Source organism: Rattus rattus, chromosome 18 (assembly GCF_011064425.1).
Source record: "Rattus rattus isolate New Zealand chromosome 18, Rrattus_CSIRO_v1, whole genome shotgun sequence".
In the NCBI taxonomy this organism is placed as follows: Eukaryota; Metazoa; Chordata; class Mammalia; order Rodentia; family Muridae; genus Rattus; species Rattus rattus.
The window spans coordinates 47,880,343-47,902,854 of NC_046171.1; the positions used below are offsets into that span (position 1 = coordinate 47,880,343).

Here is a 22,512-nt window from a genome sequence, read left to right on the forward strand (position 1 = left end):
TTTATGCTCATGTTGATAAAGTTTAATCAGAATCTGTGTTTAGAAAGGCTTCATGCAACTCGGCAAAACACCACTGCTCTACGCTTTCTACGCTCTAGGCTTTCCCACGCTTTTCGAAACATGCTTTTCATGTGTTGTGCTTAGCCATGCATCAGCATTTTCTACATGGTCTGCTGCAATTCTCTTTTATATCTTATTTTTTTCTATTCCCCTGGAGACATAGAGTTGTGGCATGCTGAAGTCTTGTCACCCTGACTTAGAATGACAATCCCATGTAGCTTTTCAAATGCTGTGTCCAGAGACACCTTTGGCTATGATGATAATGACTGCAGTTGGGATATTTAAACCATGAACATTTGCTATGGTTATAAAGCAAAAAGGCTCCTTCATTGACACAAGCAATTAGTAAGTTATCTGTATATTACTAAAATACATACAATCTTCCTGAAAAAATAGGAAACTTAAAAGTAAATAATTGAATATATTTTGTGTTATTTAACATGGACATCCAACTGGTACCTTTAATGCCAGTAAGTTATTTGAAATCTATAAATGGATCAAAAGAGATTAATGAAATGATCAGGATGATGGTATCCACGGATTTGTGATGTATTGATGAAAATAAATTTAATTTATGGAATGGGACTAAACATAATAAAATAATGAGAATCTTTGAAATATAGGGCTTTCTGAAGACTCATGCTTAGAAATAACATTTGTAGAAAATTAACTTCAACAACAGAGTATAATACTGATCAGTGTGTTAATATATTTAAAATTGATAATTCTATATAGCAATATGTTGTTTATTTAATTTCATCTGTCATTGCTTTTTATTTTGTGGTTTTAAAATATTTATTATAGTCATCTATATATTATCCAAAAATTTAGCAAAGCAATAATATTGCTGCTATTGAGTCTTTATATAGATTTCAAAATAAATGACAAATTAATTTTATTCTTAAAACTAGAATCTACTTTTGAAATCTACCAATGGTTTTTATGCTATTCCATTAGGTGACTACCAATAATTTAATAGTACAATTACATTCAAATAAGAGTGGCTTTAAATTGAGAATTACTAAGAAAATGGTTCAGATTCCAATACTGCATAATAAAAAATCTAACTTTATCTTACAAATTATTTCTTACGCAGTTAAATATTTTTCAAACAACATTCTAAACATTAAAACTGTTAGTTTAAATAAAAATCAGCAATCTTCCATTTAAAATGTTTCTTGTAGAAGCAAGTGTGTATCTTGTACTATGCACACTAAGGGTATATAAAGTTTTAAGTCCGGTGTCAAAGCCTTAGTCAAAGTCTGACTAATACAGCAGGTGATGAGCTGTCTAATACGGAAGCATGAAACAGATTATTCTTTTTATATAAAGAATGCACTCAAGAGAGAGGTAATGTCTGATATAAATGCAGCATTTAAGTAATATAAATGATTTAACTGATGTTACCAGGATTACAGAACATACTAATCATCAGCAGACATAGGCATGCAAGGTACATAATTTCTTCTTTTACTAATACTGTAATAATATGTTTTATTTTTTGCAAGAAGTTCCAGAGCTTTTTATTTTTAGACTTTCTGCTTTTCACCTAAGAAGTCAGAAATGTCTTGAAAATATACTGTGTTGTATCAATCAATAAAATTGTTTTAATGGTTCAATATAACATAATGGATCTTCAAGTCACAAAGTGTCTAATACACATATGTATACTCTGTATGAAGTCTATAAAAATCAATAAAGTATCTCATGATATTATAATGTAGCATGTTGTATCAACAAATCATAAAGTGCCTTGATGTTAGGTATATACACTGAGTATGTATTATATCAGCAAATCATAAGTGTCTTAGTATTACAGTGTAGCATATGGTATCAAAAAAATCTGTAAAGGATCTTAATATCATGTATGTGCACTGCGAGTACCACAAAGTTCCTAAGAAAACTGAAATGTTCTTGGAAATCAATTATTTTATTTTTCTGTACATTATCAACATTAGGAACTATCAAATTGAGTATTGTTAAATTCTCTACAACTAGATTTGAAACATAACTTCTAATCCTCTTCAATTAAATGACTGATTTGAAGCCCTAATTAAAACTGGAAGAGTGATATAAACATTTTATAATAAACATTTTTCTAGGAGTGGGATTCTTTTGTATACAAACACCTATAAACAAAATTCAGATTTTATTGATTATTTTCAAATAACAACTCAGTCTAGCAACTGGATAAGCTTACATTGAAACAAACCTCCCACCGCCCCCAAGCTGAACACCAATAAGAGTAAGGGAAGACAGGAACCACTTACCTAATTTTATTATGTTAAAATAATATGCAGGTGCATATTCTGAACCAACTTAGATGACAGTTGTAGCCCAACTGTTTATAAGGTTTATCATGCCAGTAACATTGAAAACCTACCATTTCACCTTTGCTTCAAATATTAAATGCATTAACTTAATAGGAAGTTTTGTTGTGAGCTCATTCACCTCATTTTATCATGTTGGAGGGGAAAGAAGTGAGAACTGAAGGGAATAGATCACTTTTGTCAAATAGCTAATTTAGCTCTATATATTATTTTTCTAATATTATAATTTAAAACCTGTAACATCCAAGCTACAAAAACAGTAAAATTATGCTTTCTGCAGATTAGAAATGAAAGTCTGTATTCAAAGCGCATTAGGTTAAATCTATTCATTTTAGTTTTAAAATATGGATACATGTAATTACTTCATTAGCGAGTTTTTTTTTAATCAGGAAGAGTATGAGGTTAATCTCCGTATTTTCATGTACACATAAGCAACAGGATTGATATGAAAACAATTTAATTTGAATGATGTAATTATGTAATGGAATGTAAAAAATTATAGCAATTAAGGTGCAGTGGCATGCTCTAATGAATGAAGTTGTACTGGCTGATGATGCTGGATCTCCTACTCATTAATAATTTGGATGGAGTGCATTATTCCACATAACTTGAAAAAAATAAAGTCATAAATCACCACTAATTATTTCTTTTAGTTTTCATTTAATATTGATGGGGCTTCTCCCACATACATACATTATGAGGGGACCAAAGTAATATAAAATGGTATTCGATTTTCTCCAGAGTTCGACAAAGACTTGCTATTTTTTAACCAAATGAAACTAACAATTTTTAAGAAGAGATTGCAGGTGTGTCTAGAGGACCAGCTTATAAGGTAGCATGTTCCACAGTTGTCCTTGTCTACATGCTGAACATTATGGAAATATATATAACATTTCTTATTTGTAAGGCTAGAAAAAAAATTAAACGAACATACTTTTCAAGAAATTATCTGTTTTGTATAGGAGCATACGGATAATGTGGACGAGAAAATGCTCAAGCATTGTTTGAAAATTAAAGTGGTATTAAAAGCTTTTTAAAAAATTTACGGCAAATCAGGAGATGAGTTTAACACTTTAAGCAAAACAATAAGGTGCAGTTTCAGTTTTAATATATTTTCAGCGAGGTTTCTAAATGCAGTTTCTTTAGAAAAACCTTCCTTTCTGGAATAACAAATCAGAATTTAAAAAGAGAAAAACTTTACTATTTTGTGTATGCCAAAGGTGGGTGATAGGGCCTGGTGTATATTAGTGTATAAAAACATAGTTGATTAAAATAGGAGAATAAATCATTGTCTCTGTGATTCTCAGTGTAATCTGTTTGCATACTGTTCAGACTACTTTTATTCTCTTTCAGAACTTTCCTCCACTTGAATTAGGGGCAAAAGGCTACATACACAAGAGAATGTGTATTTGACTAATGTAATGACAGTTAGACAATAGCTTAAAGTCAACCATTGAACATGGTAGCATGGGGACCTCAATGAAGAAGTTAGAGAAAGGACTAATGGAGCTGAAAGGATTTGCAACCCCACAGGAAGAACAACAATATCAACCAACTTGACCCCTCACAGTGCCCAAGCACTAAACTACAAACCAATGAGTACACATGGATGGACCCTTGGCTCCAGACACAGGTATAGCAGAGGATGGCCTTGTCTGGAGAGGCCCTTGGTCTTGTGAAGGCTGAATACCCCAGTGTAGGAGAATGCCAGGGAAGTGAGGTAGGAGTTGGTGGGTGGGGGGGTGGGGAAGCACCCTCATAGAAGCAGGGGTTGGGGAGATGGAGTAGGGGGTTTCCAGATGGAAACTGGAAAAGGGAATAACATTTAAATGTAAATAAATAAATGTAAATAAATAAAATATCCAATAAAAATAGGAAAAGAAGAGAGACATAATTAAAAGTCACATTTACATTGAAAAATACGTAAAATATATTTTTATGTTCTTGAAGAAAAATGCCTTTTAGGAGCACACATTTTTTGTCCTTGGACAATATACAGAAAACAAAACAAAACCACTAGTGTATTTCCTGTTGGTGTTTTAATGGTCCTCCTACATACACTCTATTATTGCAAAGTAGAGCTGCATGTAATACCTTTGGCCTGTCTTCAGTAGACAATGGAGATTTACCTGCTTCACGTGGAGTACAATAAAAGTACAGTGTCTTCTGTAGGCCAGTGAATTAAGAACTTCTGTTAGTGTGATTGTGAAGCCACCCTCCCTCCCAAACCAACAGTTTTCGAGTGTCTGTTGGAAAACGGAGGCATTGTTTTGAAAGCTGACCAGATGGGGCCCATGTAAGGGGGCAGCTTGTCAAGAGCCTTTTGCAGAACCTTCAGCTTGAAAAACTAAGAAACTTGGAGGAATAAGTATATGATTTGTGGAAAGTATGCTTCATTTTCCATAGCTTATTGGAGCTTCTTAATAGACTCATAATAGGGTTTCTTTCTCAAAGTCTAAAAAGAGAAATTAATAGAATTCCATAGAGTAGAACAGGAATAGAAATGGGTTCAAGTGGGACAGAAGTTAACAGAACAGAATGGAATGGAATAAAAAGGAATGGAACGGAAGGGAACAGAATGGAGTAGAATGAAGAGAAGGGATAGAAGGACAGGGAAAGAAACCTTGTGTGGTACTACTTACTGTTCCTAGATTGCTAACAGCTCAGCCTACATTAACTGATGGCAGATAAGCGTATAGAGTGGCAACTGCCAAGGCCAGACTACTCAGCATATACTAAACTTTTTAATCTAACAACCTGATAGGGATTAAATTTCAATATATTAAAATAATATATTTATTGTATAAGGTCTTGATTTTATATATCCTCTTAACAGAAACAAGTCATTATAGGTTTCACATAGATCTCAGAAGCTCTTTGTCCTAATATTTGTGAAATGGGCACACTGGACAATGACCTAGGAAGGAGAATGACCCTGTTGTAGGAGCCCCTGTTCTCAGTTGTGTCACTGGATTAAGAGCAGACATCAGTTATGTATAGATAACTTTAGCAAAACTGGACTATTAAATATCTTCTCACTCCTTGATATTTATTTATTCTGTCTTAACATTGAGAAAAAATAATTTGGGAATCTGACTATACATCAGTGGCTGATCCCGTGCCCAGCATGTGCAAGGCCTTGGGTTTGACACAAAGGACTACAAAACAAGTAGAAGGGAAAAAAGGGTAGAAAAAAATAATTTAACTTTATTGGGAATATGATTTTGTAGACATATAAAGACTAGCAAAAGACATAAAAATTTCCTCAAAACAAAATGGCAACAATTATTTGATTACAGAAGGTTACTTAGCAATTCACTGTAATCTTATATTGTCTGCATTACTAATTTTTCTTCTAATTTCTATTTTTAATGTTCTGAAATTATAAAACTGAGTGTTTAAAAACGTGTTTATTACTACCTCTAGGAATTAGATTGGTCTCTCTTCACAGTCCTACGATCACAGTCAAAATCTCTGTTGCCTGAAATACCTACATAACATATTTATCATAGGTGATTTCACTAAGTCCCAACTGGCTTTGTTCTACTAACACAACAAATGAAGTCATAATATCTACTTTACAACAGTGGCCATATTCTAAGTTGATGTTGAAAGGATGTGTTGTTTTCTGATGGCATTAACAAGTAACTAGTGAGGTATGGAAATAAGTTCTCTGTAGTCTTAGCCTCACAATGTATAAAGTCATTTCAGCCTGTGGTGTGAATGTGTCCTTAGATTAAATCTGTGCTGACCATTAGACAAATCTTAATATATAATCAGTTTTAATGATCCTCCTCATGTGTGTAAGAGGCCTATGAATAGAAATTACTAAAAAGCCAATTTTTAAAAACATTCTAGGAAGATTGCTAAAGGGGAAGGAAAATAGCAAATATGTTTCCATAATATTTACCTCACTGAAAAAAAATCACATTTAAAAAAAATATAGCAAAACCTTACCTAATGCAATGCTAAAGAAAGGTAAAATTTAAATGGTGTCCTGAGTAAGAGGCTAGAAACTTGGTGTTACAGAACACAACAAAACTGGCATTTCACTGTAATGTGGCAAGTCTTTCTGACAGCCAATCACTTTACCGTTGAACTTTACCATCTATCAAAGCAGTTATCCAATCCTGATAACTAACATAATGATCCACTGTTGTCAGTGTACACATGATATCACCAATCACTGCGATGGGGATATAAAAGCTATAGCATACTCCTCAGGAACCAATATCTATGATGCTAATGTGAGCATTTTGGACATGGGTTTCCAAATTCAGGAAACCATCAAAGATATTGATTAAAACCAATGACTTTTAAGAGGAAGACAGTTTTGCTTTTAAATTGTAAGGACTCCATGTGAGAGAAAGGCTTGATATATTTTGTGACAAAAAGCCATGTTAGAATTAAAACAGTGCAAGACATGCCCAGAGGTAACTATAAACCTTTAAGGCAATTAGAAACCTTCAAGTAGATGTTAAGAGTCAATTCTTCACTGCTTTACTCAATAATGTAACAGTTATTATTCTAATATTCTGAAAATCATAAAAAGTAAGTGGCATGAAAAAAATACATATATTGTCTTTAACTTAGAAAATAAAATTTTATATTTTCAACACACCAAATATTCTTTAGTTTGCTATTTTGTTGAAGAAACAAATCATTTAATGTTATTATATGGTTTTATTTATATTTTTCCTGTGGGTGATTGTATTGTTTTGTTCAGATGAGAAGCCTAAGTATAGTTGTGTATCAAGACTTATGTAATTGTGTATCAAGTTAGTGTAAGCATGGTATGTCTTTTCAGGTTGTTTACAGTTCATTTGTTAACCAGTGCTTAGTGAGTAACTGGGCGACATCAATCCTGTTGGAAGAAAATGTGCACATCACTATTCCCTTCATTTTGGGGCTGATGTCCATTATGCATCTCTGGATTACAAACTGTAAAAATACCCCAAACAAAATTTGGATACAGAATTTCAGGATCTCTAGTTGCCCTTGAAATATCTATGGTTGAAAGAAAAATTCCCTGCTATCTATAGAAGTTTCATTTAATGGGAACTTAAATTAACCCATTTTATAAATAACTTATTGTTGGTAGTCTATGTTTGTTTAATGTGGGAAATATTTGAAGCAAGGTGAAAACACATCTTGGGGTGGGTGCCATGATCAGCCTGCTCATGTGACTAACTATGTCTCACTAGTAATATAACTAAATGAAAGCAAATGACAAAGAAAGATATGGAAGATTAAGAAATAGTATAACTAAGTGAATCCTGTCACAGACAAGACTTATTTCTGTCTGTCAAGAGTTATTGCTAAGATCCTTGGAGCAGGGACATTTGCTGTCTAGAAAGCAATATTCCAGCCTCACGCTTACGCCTAAATGAGTTCTTTACTAACTCAGTGGAGGATGCTGATTGTGTCATTATGCTACAAATAATATTTCAGATGTTTATAAAGGCCATATGACAGATTAAACAACACCAAGATATCTGAAACATCCTTTTCTTGGTAGTACTTGTAGTTATGTTTCTTTGTAATCAAAGGACAGGTGAAATATTTTAATGACTAAACAAAATTATGTACTTTAAAATCAAGGTTTAAGAGAGTAAATTTTACCAATTTGTGTTGAACTTAAATTTTTCATAAAACTAATATTGTTTATATGATGACAAAGCCTGCATGCACTAGGTATTAGAAGGACTGCTAATAATTTGTCTATTGTCTATGTTCTATAGTTGACCTTTTTATGTTTTAATATATTTCATTATTATGAATGTATATACTTTATATAGAATCCTTAAAAGTGTAGATTTAGGAATATTATATATTTATTAGATTGCTGAGAGCATATATATATATATATATATATGCTTAATGAAAGACTATATCCAGCCAAATATTTTCTTGAAAGTACCACATGGTAGAATTCTAAACACAATATAAACAATATTACATATTTATATATGTGTATCAAATATGTTTATAATATGTGTATAAATCTATAAATACATGTGTGTATCAGTGGGGAAATATATTTTTATATTAATAGAAGTGGGAAGACCCACCCTAAATGTGTGTGCAGCAATTTTTCTGGCCGGTCTCTTAGACTGTATAAAACAGAGAGACTAAGGTACATATAGATTTCTTTGCTCTCTGCTATATGCAGACACATTGTGAACAGCTGCTTCATGCTCTGCTGATTCAACTTTCTAACAATGACACCTGTGACTTCTAATATGGGCTACAATAAACTCTTTCGCTTTTAAGGTTTTGGCCACTACATATTATCATAGGAACATTAACAAGAGCTAAGATATAAACCTAAAAGATTTGTTTGGTTCTTTGTTTAATGGTTTGTTTCCTACTTTATGGTAAGCAAATGCTAGACATGTGCCCTGCTAGTAAACTACACAGCCATTAAGTAAGTTTCTTTCTACTTTCCATATTAATGGGATACTAAAAAATGTACTAAACATATAAACATTAAAAAATTACATTTTAAGTAATAATGCCAGTGATTCACTGTATATCTTTGCATTGTATAACTTTATTTCATGAGTTAAATGAAAATGTATTTTTTTAAAATTCAAAACAAATATTATATTTCCACCTGATTTAGAAGGGCAATTAAGTCCTACCAATACAAGTATTTCCTCTGAACTTGTATTTCATAGGTTGCCTTCATACTAGAAGAATAAATGTTATACAAACTCATTTGAATTTGGGGCTCACTCTAGAAATTAACCTGAATGTAGCCATTCTTCTTCTAATCTTAATTTTAAGTATTTATTTTAAATAATTGGAAATACTTTAGACAAGACATCATTACTAATGATAAGCAAACATTCTGAGAACTTACATATAGCTTTACAATCTTTATCAAGACTATTAAATATCACAGATTCATTAATAAAATACCTATGAGCTTTCTGAAAAAGTTTTGTTTTGCTTTACTTTTTTAGATATTTGATAGATTGTTTTTCCATCTTTGAGTAAGAAGTTCAAATGTTCCAAGATAAGTACTATTGTTTTTAATATGACTAGTTCCTCTATGCTTCCTCAGGACAGGGTTGGGAGTCTTTCTTCTAGGTTGTATTTATGCAGAATAGGTTCATGTGAAGACATAAAAGAATGGTTTCTGGGTTCTAGGTGGAAAGTATTCCAGGACTGCACTAATTCAACAAATACTTGATCTCAATTCTCTGAATACATATGAACTAATGTGACTTGCAGTAGTAACTAAACAATATGTTATTTATCCAAAAATATTACAAATGATCTTAATTTGTTTTCATTGATCATGGAAAGGCAGTAACTAAAAGTTTATTTACTTCAAATTCTAAATTCTAATTTTTGAGGAAGAATAAAAAACTATGAAAGAAAAACCTTTAAGGTCTATTATATAATTTCAATTGCTGTATGGCTGCTTGGTACAAATAAATACAAATTATAGTAATCTTAAATTATCAAATCTCAATGTTAAAATAATTAAGTAAAATGAAAAATTAAAAAAAAATTTGTATATATTTATCATAATATAAATATATAAAATATGCTTTATATATTTTCTTTCATTCTTTTTCTAAATGAAAAATAAGTTCTACCGCTAGGAAATGTACATCGACTTTATCATATAACTTCAAAACAGGACAAAGATTTTTCAAAGGCATCTTAGTAAGGAAAATGAAAAAAGATGATTTCATATTTAACTTTGACTATGGGGCACATAAATGTATATAGTCACAGATTATGAAAATTTCTATCAACATAGAACTGTATATCTAAAATTTTAATTCTCTTTACCACAAAATATATAATTTAAAAAACATAATAGACTTCAGTGTCATTATGGCAGCCATAAAATTATGATTCTTTAGACACAATTATAACCTCAATTAAATCAGAAGAAAACTATATTTAAACAATTTGGACTCCTTTTAGATTTTGGTGAAAAAGAGAAAAACACTTCCTACCACATTTGCAGCTTACTGACACAACCAGCATGTTTTCTGCCCCAAAAGGCAACATACTTATGTGATTCTTAGAAGTTGGTAAATTTTCAGCACCCCAGGAGAAAGAAAGACAAGAAAGGAAATTGTGACTTTTGACAATTATTAGTTAGAAAAAAGAGGTAACAATTGCCAAAAAAATCACAAAAGTGAGCATGTTACCTGGCTATGACAAAGAGCACACAACTGACACCCAAGTAAGCCAGCAGAATATACATCCAGATATCAGGGGAGAGAGGATTCAGGAAGGAGAAGACGCCTGGGTTTGTACCATTGGGCTTGCGGTACAAAATACTTATTCCAAGTGTCATAAACGGCTTTGAAAAGTCGATGACCTTCTCACGAACATAGGTTATAGCCAGTGGAGCAACTGCAAGGTCAGCTTTCTGTAGAGAGAAACATAAAGAGGAAAAAAGGAAAATCATGGTGCTAAGTCACCAGTAAAATATCTATAATTGAAGACTTCACACATGAGAATTTCTGTAATGATTATGGTTAAGATAAACAACATTCTTTTTTTTTCTTTTTTTTTCACTTTTTTATTAGATTTATTTCTTTACTTATATTTCAAATGTTATTCCCTTTCCTGATTTCCTGTCCATAAGCCCCATCCCCTCCCCCTCCCCCATACGGGTATTCCCCCCATCCATCCTCCTTATTGGCCCCCCCAATATTCCCCTGCATTGGGGGTCCAACCTTGACAGGACCAAGGGCTTCTCCTTCCATTGGTGCCCAACAAGGCTATTCTCTGCTACATATGCAGTTGGAATCCTGATAAACAACATTCTTTACCCTGAAGAGCTGACTTACTATTTAATAAGTTACCCATTCCTATGTGATTCCAGAATACTATGCCAGTCTTGACAATAACTAGTTAGAAAAAGAAAATAACATTTTGGGATTAAAAATGAAACCATTGTATATGGAGTAAGTGACATCATTCATGTTGAAATGTCACAGTTATGTTTTTTACTGTACACCTTAAAAATCATTTTTATCTATTATATCTGCCTACATTTATTGGTCGAATTGCAATACAGTATTAACTATGTCAAACTATTTAGCTTAAAATTAAAGAAACATTTCCTGTGCCAACAGAATGACTCAGCAGTTATAGACACTTGCTACCATGCCTAACAACCTGGGTTCTATCCCAGAGACCCATATGATAAGAAAAAGCAGACATCCACAAGCAGTCTTCTGACTTCTACATGCATAGCTTCATAGTGTCAACAATTATACATACAGATAATCGTGCATTTGTGCATGTACATGTGCACGCATGAAGAACACTAGCAGAATTTATTAATAAATTGTATTCTTTTTAAAAATACGGAAGAGTTTTCTTATACATGTATTTTTTTAAAATTTTTCTTTTATCTTTATTAACTTGTGTATTTCTTATTTACATTTCGATTGTTATTCCCCTTCCCGGTTTCTGGGCCAACATCTCCCTAACCCCTCCCCCTCCCCTTCTTTATGGGTGTTCCCCTCCCCATCCTTCCCCCATTATCACTCTCCCCCCAACAATCACATTCACTGGGGGTTCAGTCTTGGCAGGACCAAGGGCTTCCCCTTCCACTGGTGCTCTTACTAGGCTATTCACTGCTACCTATGAGGTTGGAGCCTAGGGTCAGTCCATGTAATTTTTAAATGGATAAAAGATCAACACTCTAAAGCCTTCCCTAAACCACATTAGAAAATTAGTTTTTCTTTTATCTTTTTGTTTTTTCCTTTTCCCACATTTTTCCTTTTATTGAAAATAGAATTTTTTCACATACTATGTTCAGATTATAGTTTCTTCTCTGTCTACTCCTCCGAGGTCCTCCTTTCTACTTTTACTAACCAGATATATTTCTTCTTCCTTTCTCATTAGAAAAGAGGAGGCTATTAACAGTTAATATCCAAATAAGATAAAATAAGATTTCCAATTTCAAAAAGTTGTTAATTTTCCATTGTATTTTAAATATTTTAAAACACTAATGCTTTAATGTCACCATTTTACAACCACATAATGAGATGCTCAAAACATTGATGGAAGTGACTTCTTCAGAAGCCCACTGCTCTAGCCAAGGCCATACTTATGTCTAGAAGCCAAAGACCTCACTCACAGATATCAAAGGATTCTCCAGAGCCCTCCCAGCTCCCCAAAGCACTCCCTTCATGAGTCAATATTCCAACCCACAATTCTGTTATCAAAGGCCAGTCAGATACCTGGAACCTAGCAGCCCTCTGCTCTACCAGAATCCATGGTAGTACCTGGAACCCTAGAGGCCATGACAGTATCTAGAACCCCAGAGGCCATACAAGTAGCAAGAATATCAAGAATCTATTGCTTTATCAGAAACTACAATAATACCCTAAGCCACATAGGCCAACCTTGCATTATTCAGATAGCAGAGGACACACCTTCACCCTAAACTCCAGAGGTAACACAGACCTACAAAACACCAGCAGAAACACCCTAAGGAATAAGATCTATTTGATCACCAGAACCACTGGCCACTCTAGTAAGAAGACCTGAATGGAAACAGAAATCAACAGAAAATACATCTATCCAATAAAGATAAATTCAGAAATTAGGAAATGAAACTTAAATTACCACAAACTCGCAAGCATAGAGACCAGTGACAAACCATAGTCATCAACAACCAGGACAATACAGTAACACCAGAACCCAGCTATCCTGCTAGGTCAAGCCCAGCATATTATAACACAGCTGAAACACAGAAACACATGTATGCACGCACGCATGCACACACACACACACACACACACACACACACACACACACAAACCATGAAAACCAATGTTATAAATATGGTGGAAGCCCATAGAGAGGAAGTGAATAAATCACTTAAAGAGGTTCAAGAAAACAAAAATAAATAATACAAGGAAAATTTTTCTTAAGAGAGCCAAGGGCGAGGGGTGAGAACAGGTGAAGGAAATGAATAAAGCTGTAAACAAACAAACAAAACAAAAACAATTTAAAACAAAGTCAAATTCAAACAATATCTTTTTTCTAACCCAACCCTACAGAAGACACTAGAATGAAAAATACATCACGAGAGAAACTACACCAAAGAAAACAGAAGAAATTGTGTCACTTCACAACAAAAAGAAGAGAATCAAAACACACATAAAATACCACCTCCAACAACAAAAATAAAAGAAATCATGTCCCTTTACTATCCCTCAATATCAATGAACTCAGTTCTCCAATAAAAAGACACAGGCTAACAGCCTGGATACATAAATAGGATCCATCATTTTGCTGCATACAGGAAAGATACCTCAGCAAAAAAGACAGACACTGCCTCTGAGTAATGGGCTGGAAAAAAATTTCCAAGAAAATGGTCCCAAGACACAAGATGGAGTAGCCATTCTAATATCCAATAAAATAGACTTTCAACCAAAAGTAATCAAAAGAGATGGGAGACGATTTTTCATTCTCATCAAAGGAAAAATCCACAAAAATAAAGTCTCAATTCTGAACTTCTATGACCCAAATGCAGGACAATCATATTTGGAAAAAAATTGAAACTCACACAATAACACCCCATTCTCACTAAAGACCACAATAGGTCATTGAAACAGAAACTAAACAGAGACACAGTGAAACTAACAAAACTTATCAAACAAATGGATTTAGCAGATATCTACCAAACATTTCACCCCCCGTAACAACCTTCATACAGACATTGGAGACATCCTACATTACCAACTTGATAGCACACCTGAAAGCATTGAACAAAATGAAGCAAGCACACCGAAGAGGAGTAGAGGGCAGGAAATAATCATATGCAGGGCTGTAATCAACAAATTAGAAACAAAGAACAATACAAAGAATCAACAAAACCAAGGTGGTTCTTTTAGAAAATCAGCAAGACAGATAAACCCTTAGCAAAACAAAATAAAGGGCACAGAGACAGTACCCTAATTAACAAAATCTGATAGGAAAAGGAAGACATAAAAACAAAAACCAAGGAAGGATTGAAAGAGCTGAAGGGACTTGCAACCCCAGAAGAACAATTCCAACTAACCAGAACTTCCAGGGACTAAACCACTACCCAAAAACTATACATGGACTGACCCAGGGCTCAAACTGCATATGCAGCAGAGAATAGCCTTTTGGGGGCACCAGTGGAAGGGGAAGCCCTTGGTCCTGCCAAGGTTGGACCCCCAGTGAAGAGGAATGTCGGGAGCGGTAAGGGAAGTGGATGGAGGGAATACCCTTATGGGGCTTATGGACAGGAAACTGGGAAAGGGAATAACATTTGAAATTTAAATAAAGAAATATATCCAATAAAAACAAATAAATTTAAAAAAATCATCAGATCTTATTACAAAAGTGTATACTCAGCAAAACTGAAAAATCTAGATGAAATGGATGGTTTTTCTAGGATACTGCATTCAAAAGTTAACTAAAGATCAGATAAACTGTCTAAACAATGCCATAATCCTTAAGGACATAGAAGTAGTCATTAAAAATCTCCAAACTCCTAAAAGCCCAGAGACAGATGGTTATAGTGCAGAATTTTACAAGACCTCCAAAGAAGAGCTAACACCAATGCTCTTCAAACTATTCCACAAAGTAGAAACAGAAGGAACACTACCTATTTCATTCTGTGAAGCCACAGCTACTCTGACACCAAATGCACACAAAAACCCAACAAAGAAATAGAACTTCAGGCCAATTTCACATATGAAAATAGATGCAAAAATACGCCATAAAATTCTTGCAAACTGAATATGAGACACATCAAAACAATGCACAACAATCAAGTGGGCTTAATCTTAGGGATTCAGAGATGGTTTAATATAGGAAAATCCATCAACATAAAACACTATATAAATATAGTAAAAGAAAAAATATACATGGACATCTCAGTACATGTTGAAAAAGACGGTGAAAAAATACAACACCCCTTCATGTTAAAAGTCTTGAAAATATCAAGAATTCAAGGGACATAACTAAACATAATAAAAGCAATATGCTGTAAACCATCAGCCAACATCAAATTAAATGGAGAGAAACCTGAAGCAATCTCACTAAAAATAGGGAGAAGACAAAGCTGCCCACTCTGTCCCTATGTATTAAATATACTACTTGATTTCTAGCTAGAGCAATAAGACAACAAAGAGAGATCAAGTCGATGCAATTAGAAATAAAGAAGTCAAGGTATTACTATGTATGGATGATATTTTAGTATACATAAGTGACCTCAAGAATTCTACCAGAGAACACCTACAACTGTAAAACAATGCCAGTAAAGTGGCTAAATACAAAATGAACACAAACGAGCCTTTATACAAATGTTAAACAGGCTGAGAAAGAAATTAGAGAAACAACACCCTTCCCAAGAGTCACAAATAATATAAAATATCTTGGTGTGACTCTAGCCAAGAAAGTGAAAGATCTTTATAACAAGAACTTAAAGTACCTAAAGAAAGAAATTGAAGAAGACCACCGAAGGCAGAAAGATCTCCCATGCTCGTGGACTGGTAGTATTAACATAGTGAAAATGGACATCTTACTATCTACAGATTCAATGCAATTCCCATGAATATCCAACAAAATACTTCATAGACATAGAAAGAGAAAATCTCAACTTTATATGGAAAAAATAAAACCCAGAATAGCCAGCACAATTGTTAACAATAAAAGAATTTCTGGGGGGATTTACCATCCCTGAAGAAAGTTTCTGTAAGTCAAAGGACACTCTCAAAAGAACAAAACTGATACCTATAGATTGGGAAAAATTTAAACTGACCCCACATACCCTAGAAGGCTAATATTCAAAATATATAAAGAACTAAAGAATGGTCAAGGAACACTTAAAGAAATGTTAAATGTCATCATGGAATTGCAAATCAAAACGACCCAGAGATTCCACCTTATATCAGTCAGAATAACTAAGATCAAAAACACCTGTCACAAACTGGTGACAGAACTTGTTGTCGAGAATGTGGAGAAAGAGGAACACTCCTCCATTGTTGGTGGAATTGCAAGCTGGTACAACCACTCTGGAAATCAATCTGGAGGTTCCTTGAAAAACTGGAAATAGATCTACTTGAAGACCCAGCCATACCACTCTTGAGCATATTTAAGAAAGATACCCCACAATACCACAGGGATACATGCTCCACTATGTTCATAGTGGCCTTATTTGTAATAGCCAGAAGCTGGAAACAACCCTGATGTCCCACAAACGAAGAAAGGGTACAGAAAATCAAGTTCATTTATATAATGGAATACTATGCAGCTATTAAGAATGGACACTTCATGGGTTTTGCAGGCAAATGGATAGAACTAGAAAATATCATCCTGAGTGAGGTAACTGAGAACCAAAAGAACGTGCATGGTATATACTCACTAATAAGTGGATGTTAGCCAAAAATGTACGGAATACCTCGGGTACAATACACAGAACTCAAAAAGATTAACATGCAGAAGGACCTGCCTGAGGATGCCTAAATCTTACTTGGAAGGGAAAAGAAAACAATCAAAGAAGGCAGAGGGAGGGAGGGAGGGATCTTGTCAGGGAGGGTGTGGAAAGGGTGAGAAATAGAGGAACATGACTATGTATGTGGGATGTGGGTCAGGAGAGAAGTCGCAAGGTCCAGCAGAATGGATACAATTATGCAACCTTGAAGGCATGGGAGCTGTGGGGACCCTCTAGAAAGTACCAGATACCTAGGAGGTGAGAAACTCTCAAGACTCAAAGGAAGGAACCTTAGATGAAATGTCCAACAGTAGGGAGAGAGAACTAACTCATAGTATCAACCTTCAGTAGAAAAACAGGGAGGGCATCAAGTGGAGGGATGGGGTTGCCATCCCACAGTCAAAAGTCTCTGACTCTGTCTAAAAGAAATGCAGGGACAAAAACAGAGAAGAGACTGAGGGAAAGGTGGTCCAGTGTCTGGCCTAATTTTGGAACGATTTCAAGGGAAGGCTCTAAGGCCTGATGCTATTACTGATGCTATGCTGTGCTTATAGTAAGGAGCCCAGCATGTTGGTCCTCTGATAGTACCAACAAGCAGCTGACTGAAACAGATGCAGATACTCACACCCAAACAATGACTGAAGTCTGGGACACCTCTAGTTGAATTAGGGAAAGGCTGGAAGAAACTGAGGAAGACCCCATAGGAAGATGAGCAGTCTCACCTAACCTGGACCCCTGAGATCTCTCAGTCACTGAGCCAACAACCAGGCAGCACACACAATCTGGTCAGAGGCCCCTGACACATATACAGCAGAGGACTGCCTAGTCTGGCCTGGATGGGAGATGTACCTAACCCTTGAGAGGTTTAAAGCCCCAGGGAGTAGGGAGCCCCCGAGGGAGGGGCCATCCTTTTAGAGACAGGGGTGAGGAGGAATGGTATGAGGAACTTACTGGAGGGCTGACAGGATTGTAAAACAATGCAAGTAATAAAAATAAATAAATAATAAAAAAGAAATGTTTAACATCCTTAGTTATCAGAGAAAGGTAAAACAAAGTCCCGAGACTCCATCTTACATCCATCAGAATGGCTATGATCAAAAACTCAAGCGACAGCACATGCTGGCGAGGATGTGGAGAAAGAACATTCCTCAATTGCTGATTTCCGTTGGGATTGCAAATTTGGAGCTTCCTCAGAAACCCGGAAATAGATCTGTGTAGCTCCACCATCTTACAAGAAAAACTGATCCACTATACTCATAGCAGCCTTATTAATAATAGCCCCAAACTGAAAGCAATCCAGATGTCCCTCAACTTAAGGATAGATACAGAAAATGTCGTTCATTTACACATTGGAAAAGTATTCAGCTATTTAAAAAAAAATGAGGACATCATGAATTTGCAGGCAAATGGATGATATTAGAAGATATCACCCTGCGTGATGTAACCCTGACCTGGAAGGGCATGCATGGTATATACTTACTGATAAGTGCATACTAGCCAAAAAGTACAGAATACCCATGATACACCCCAAAAACCTAAAGAAGTTATATAGGAAGGAAAGCCCAAGTAAGTATGCTTCAATCCCACTTAGAAGGGTAGACAAAATAATCACAAGTGTCAGATGGAGGGAGATTTCTGGGTAGGAGAGGGGAGGAGGAGGAAAAGGGGGGCCAGGATTGGATATGAAGGGGGGCAAGAGAGAAGTCCCGAGGGCCAGGAGAATGAATAGAAATAAGTCCTTCCAGGAGTAGGAAATGGAGGGAACCTCTAGAAGTCCTAGAGACCTGAGATGTGAGAGGCTCTCCAGACTCCATGTGGGTGACCTTAGCTGAAATTCCCAAGAGTGTGGAGGAAGAAACTGAAGAGTACAAAAGGGAGTGTGACAGGCCCCCCAGTGAAGAGATGTTGACACCAACTCACCTTCAAAATTTTTGACCCAAAATTGTTCCTGTCTAGAAGACATGCAGGGTCAAAAACGGGATAGAGACTGAAAGAATGGTCAAAAATTTGTGGCACAATTTGGGATCCATCCTGTGGGTAGGTACCAAATTATGACCCTATTACTGATGCCCTGTTGTACTTGTAAACAGGAGCCTAGCATAGCTGTCCTCTGAGAGGCTCTACCAGCAGCTGACTGAGACAGATGTAGATACTCCTAGCCAATCAATAGACTGAGGTCATGATTCCCTATGGAAGAGTTAGGGGAAGGATTGAAGGAACTGCAGGGCAACCCCATAGGAAAATCAATACTGTCAACTAACCTGGACCCCTGGGAGCCCCAGAGACTAAGTCACGAACCATGACTTAGAGCATACATGGTTTGGTCAGAGGCTCCTAGCATATATGAAGAAGAGGACTGACTGCCTTGCCTAGTCCCAGTGGGTGAGAATGTGCCTAATCCTGTAGAAATTTGTTGCCCCAGAGAAGGGGAATGCTGGGGACGGAGGCATCACCACAGAAGTGAAGGGGAGGGGGAATGGGGTGAAGAACTCTGGGAAGGAAGGATGGGGAGAGTGGGTTAAGATTTTTATTTTAAATAAATAAAAGTTAACAAAAATATGTTCTCATAAAAAAGAGTTTAAGGCAATGAAAATATTCTAAAATCTGAAGGAACAAGAACTGTAAACAAAGAAAAAACAAAAACAGAAAAAATACAAATTAGGAAATGACAGAAATGGAAAATCTAGGTAAATTAATAGGAAGTACAGACACAGTATCACCAACAGAATACTAGATGAAAGAATGATTCTTTGTCATAGCAGATTCAATAAAAGAAATTGATATATCAGTCAAAAATGTTCAGTATTAAAAATTCCTGACAAAAAACATTGAAGAAATCTGGGACACTATGAAAATAGCAACCCTAAGAATAATAGAAATAGAAGAAGAAAAATAATCCCAGTTCAAAGGACCAAATATATCTTTAACAAAATCATTGAAGAAAATTGTCTTAATCTTAAGTGGACATGCCTATAAAGGTAAAAGAAACTTACAGAACACCAAATAGATTGGATCAGAAAGCAAGTTTTCTACACCACATAATAAGTAAAACACTAAATATATAGAACGAAGGGAGAATATTCAAAACTACAATGGAAAACAGCCAAGTAATATATAAAAGTAGAAAGAAGTATTAGAATTTCACCCAACTTCTCAAAGGAGACACTAAAAGCAAGAAGGGCCTGGACTTGTAGATCACAAATGGCAGTCCAGAATACTATGCCCAGCAAGAATTTCGATCACCACAGATGAACAAAACAAGATATTCTATAAGAAATCAAATTTAAATAATACCTATCCATAAACCCAACCCTATGAAAGTTATTACAAGGAAAACTTCATTCCAAGGAGGCTAACTACACCCATGAAAACATACAAAGTACATAATCTCACAAAAGCAAATGCAAGAAAAGGAAGAACTCCTCTCTCTCTCTCTCTCTCTCTCTCTCTCTCTCTCTCTCTCTCTCTCTCACACACACACACACACACACACACACACACACACACTCAACACCAACACCCAAAACAAAATATCAGAAATTCACAATCATGTGTCGATAATATACGAAAAACACCTAGCCATCAAATAGACATTTCCTCAGAGGTAAAGGCAGGAAAATTTTTTTCAAGCAAATGGACACAAGAAATAAGGTGATGTAACCATTCTATGATCTATCAAAATCGACTTTCAACCAGAATTATTTAAAAGGGATGGGCAAGGACACTTCACATACATCAGACAAAAGTTCACCAAGATAACGTCTTTACAAGAGTTGCCCTTGGTTGTGATGTTGCTTCACAGCAATGGAATCCCTAGCTAAGACAGGGAACAAGGAGCTGGACAGCAGAGAAACCTAAAAATCAGAAAAGAAAAGAAAAAAGTCCATGACATGTTGCTAATGATACTCTGCTATACTGGTAGGCCTTGCATAATTGTCATCAGAGAGTCTTCATCGACCGACAGATGGAAACAGATGCAAAGGACCCATAGCCAAAAATTGAGCAGAACTTGGAGAATGCTGCGGAAGAGGGACAGAAAGAATTGTAGAAGTTAGAGTTGCCAAGAACACTACAAGAAAGCAAGCAGAATGAGCTAACTTTGGCCCATGGGGGCTCATAGAGACTGAACCAACAATCAGGAGGCTGCATGGTTCTGACCTAGGCCCTCTGCTTTTATGTTATGGTTGTGTAGCTTGGCTATCTTTTAGGACTCTTAACTGTGGGTGGAAGGGTTGTCTCTGATTCTTCCTGATTTGGGAACTATTTGTCTCCTACTGTGTTGCTTTTTCCATCCTTAATATGAGGGAAGGTGCCTAGTCTTACTTCATCTGCCATGTGTTGTTGATATTCCTGGGAAGCCTGATTTTTTTTCTGAAGAGAAAAGGAGGAGTGGATTTTGTTGGGGAGGTGCCAGGTAAGGACTAAGAGAGAAAAGAGAGCAGAAACATCAAAGTCATGTTGAAATGTATGAAAGACGAATAAGAAACAAGCAAACAGACATTGCAAAAAGTCATTATAATATTCTAATGCATGCAATGTGTCATTATAATAATCTAATGCATTGCAGGGTGTCCTAATATTCTAATATGACACTGGTTTCTATGCTAATAAGCTATGTTTCTGCAGCCATTTTATTTTGATAAACATAAAGAGCTTTCTGATGGCAAACATGGTCCTTTTAGAGAACACCAAAAAAAAATGCAATTAGGTCCTTCAAAGTATCGTTAACAATATTATTCTCTAGGCTTTCATGTGCTGATGGATGTGAGGACTAAGGAACATTTCCTCGTTTTAGAAGTAGCTTCTTCAAAAGCTGAGGGGGAAAAATGTGCTCCAACGTACTCTGTTTAATTATGATCATATTTCATGTTCATAAATCATGGAAAGACCAGCTTTAGAATAATCACTGCAGTACTTTTTAATTATGTTATATAATGCAGGTATTATATTAAGAACTTCATATGAATTATCACGTTTAATCCTCAGACAAACCCACTGTTATTTCTTTTTCTAAGGAAGGAAAATTAATCTTAAGAACATGGGAAATGTATTCATTCTTAATGGGGCAGACTCAACAGTAGAAACAAACTCCACGCAGAAGCAATTGGAGCCTACTCCTAGGACACAGCCATTCCGCACATCTCGGGAGCCAGCAAGGAATTCATAGTAGAGTCCGCTGTCATTCCCTTACTCACCTACTTTCATTCATGCATCCATTCAAAAAGAGTTTGGAAAGGTGGTAACTATATCAAGGCATGGCCTACAAGTGATAGATCACAATCTGAGAAAACTCAAAGTTTGGGCAAAGAAGGTTTTTAATGTAGGAAGGTCAAAGAAGAGAAAAAAGTAATGTTTTGAATGAGAAAGGTAGCAATACTATTAAAGTAAGAAAATGTTAACTCAACAATACACATTACAAATAAAAAGAAGTTAATCTCAAGATCTTCGTGTTTGCCTCTCTTGTTGAAGTTGAAAACAAACTACACTTTATTTATCTACCAATTCAGTTTGATAACTCATCTCCTTATCAATGAGAACCCAGCATTTATTACGAATAAAGTAAGTCCATAAAGATGCTTCACAGTAATGAACATTTTTATGCTTTAAATAAAACTTTATTTTTGATATATGACATGATGTTTACATATATGGGTAGAACAA

The 22,512-nt window shown here is 35.3% G+C and overlaps 1 protein-coding gene across 6 annotated transcripts in view; it reads right to left on the minus strand.

Annotated features, from left to right (window-relative positions):
* The window catches only part of Grik2 (glutamate ionotropic receptor kainate type subunit 2), a 658,152-nt gene that overhangs the window by 161,329 nt on the left and 474,311 nt on the right, over positions 1–22,512 (minus strand). For all 6 annotated transcript variants that reach the window (XM_032889127.1, XM_032889128.1, XM_032889130.1 and 3 more), the window contains exon 12: positions 10,568–10,791. In XM_032889127.1, the coding sequence (XP_032745018.1) occupies positions 10,568–10,791 (224 nt within the window). The remainder of the gene's footprint in view (positions 1–10,567; positions 10,792–22,512) is intronic.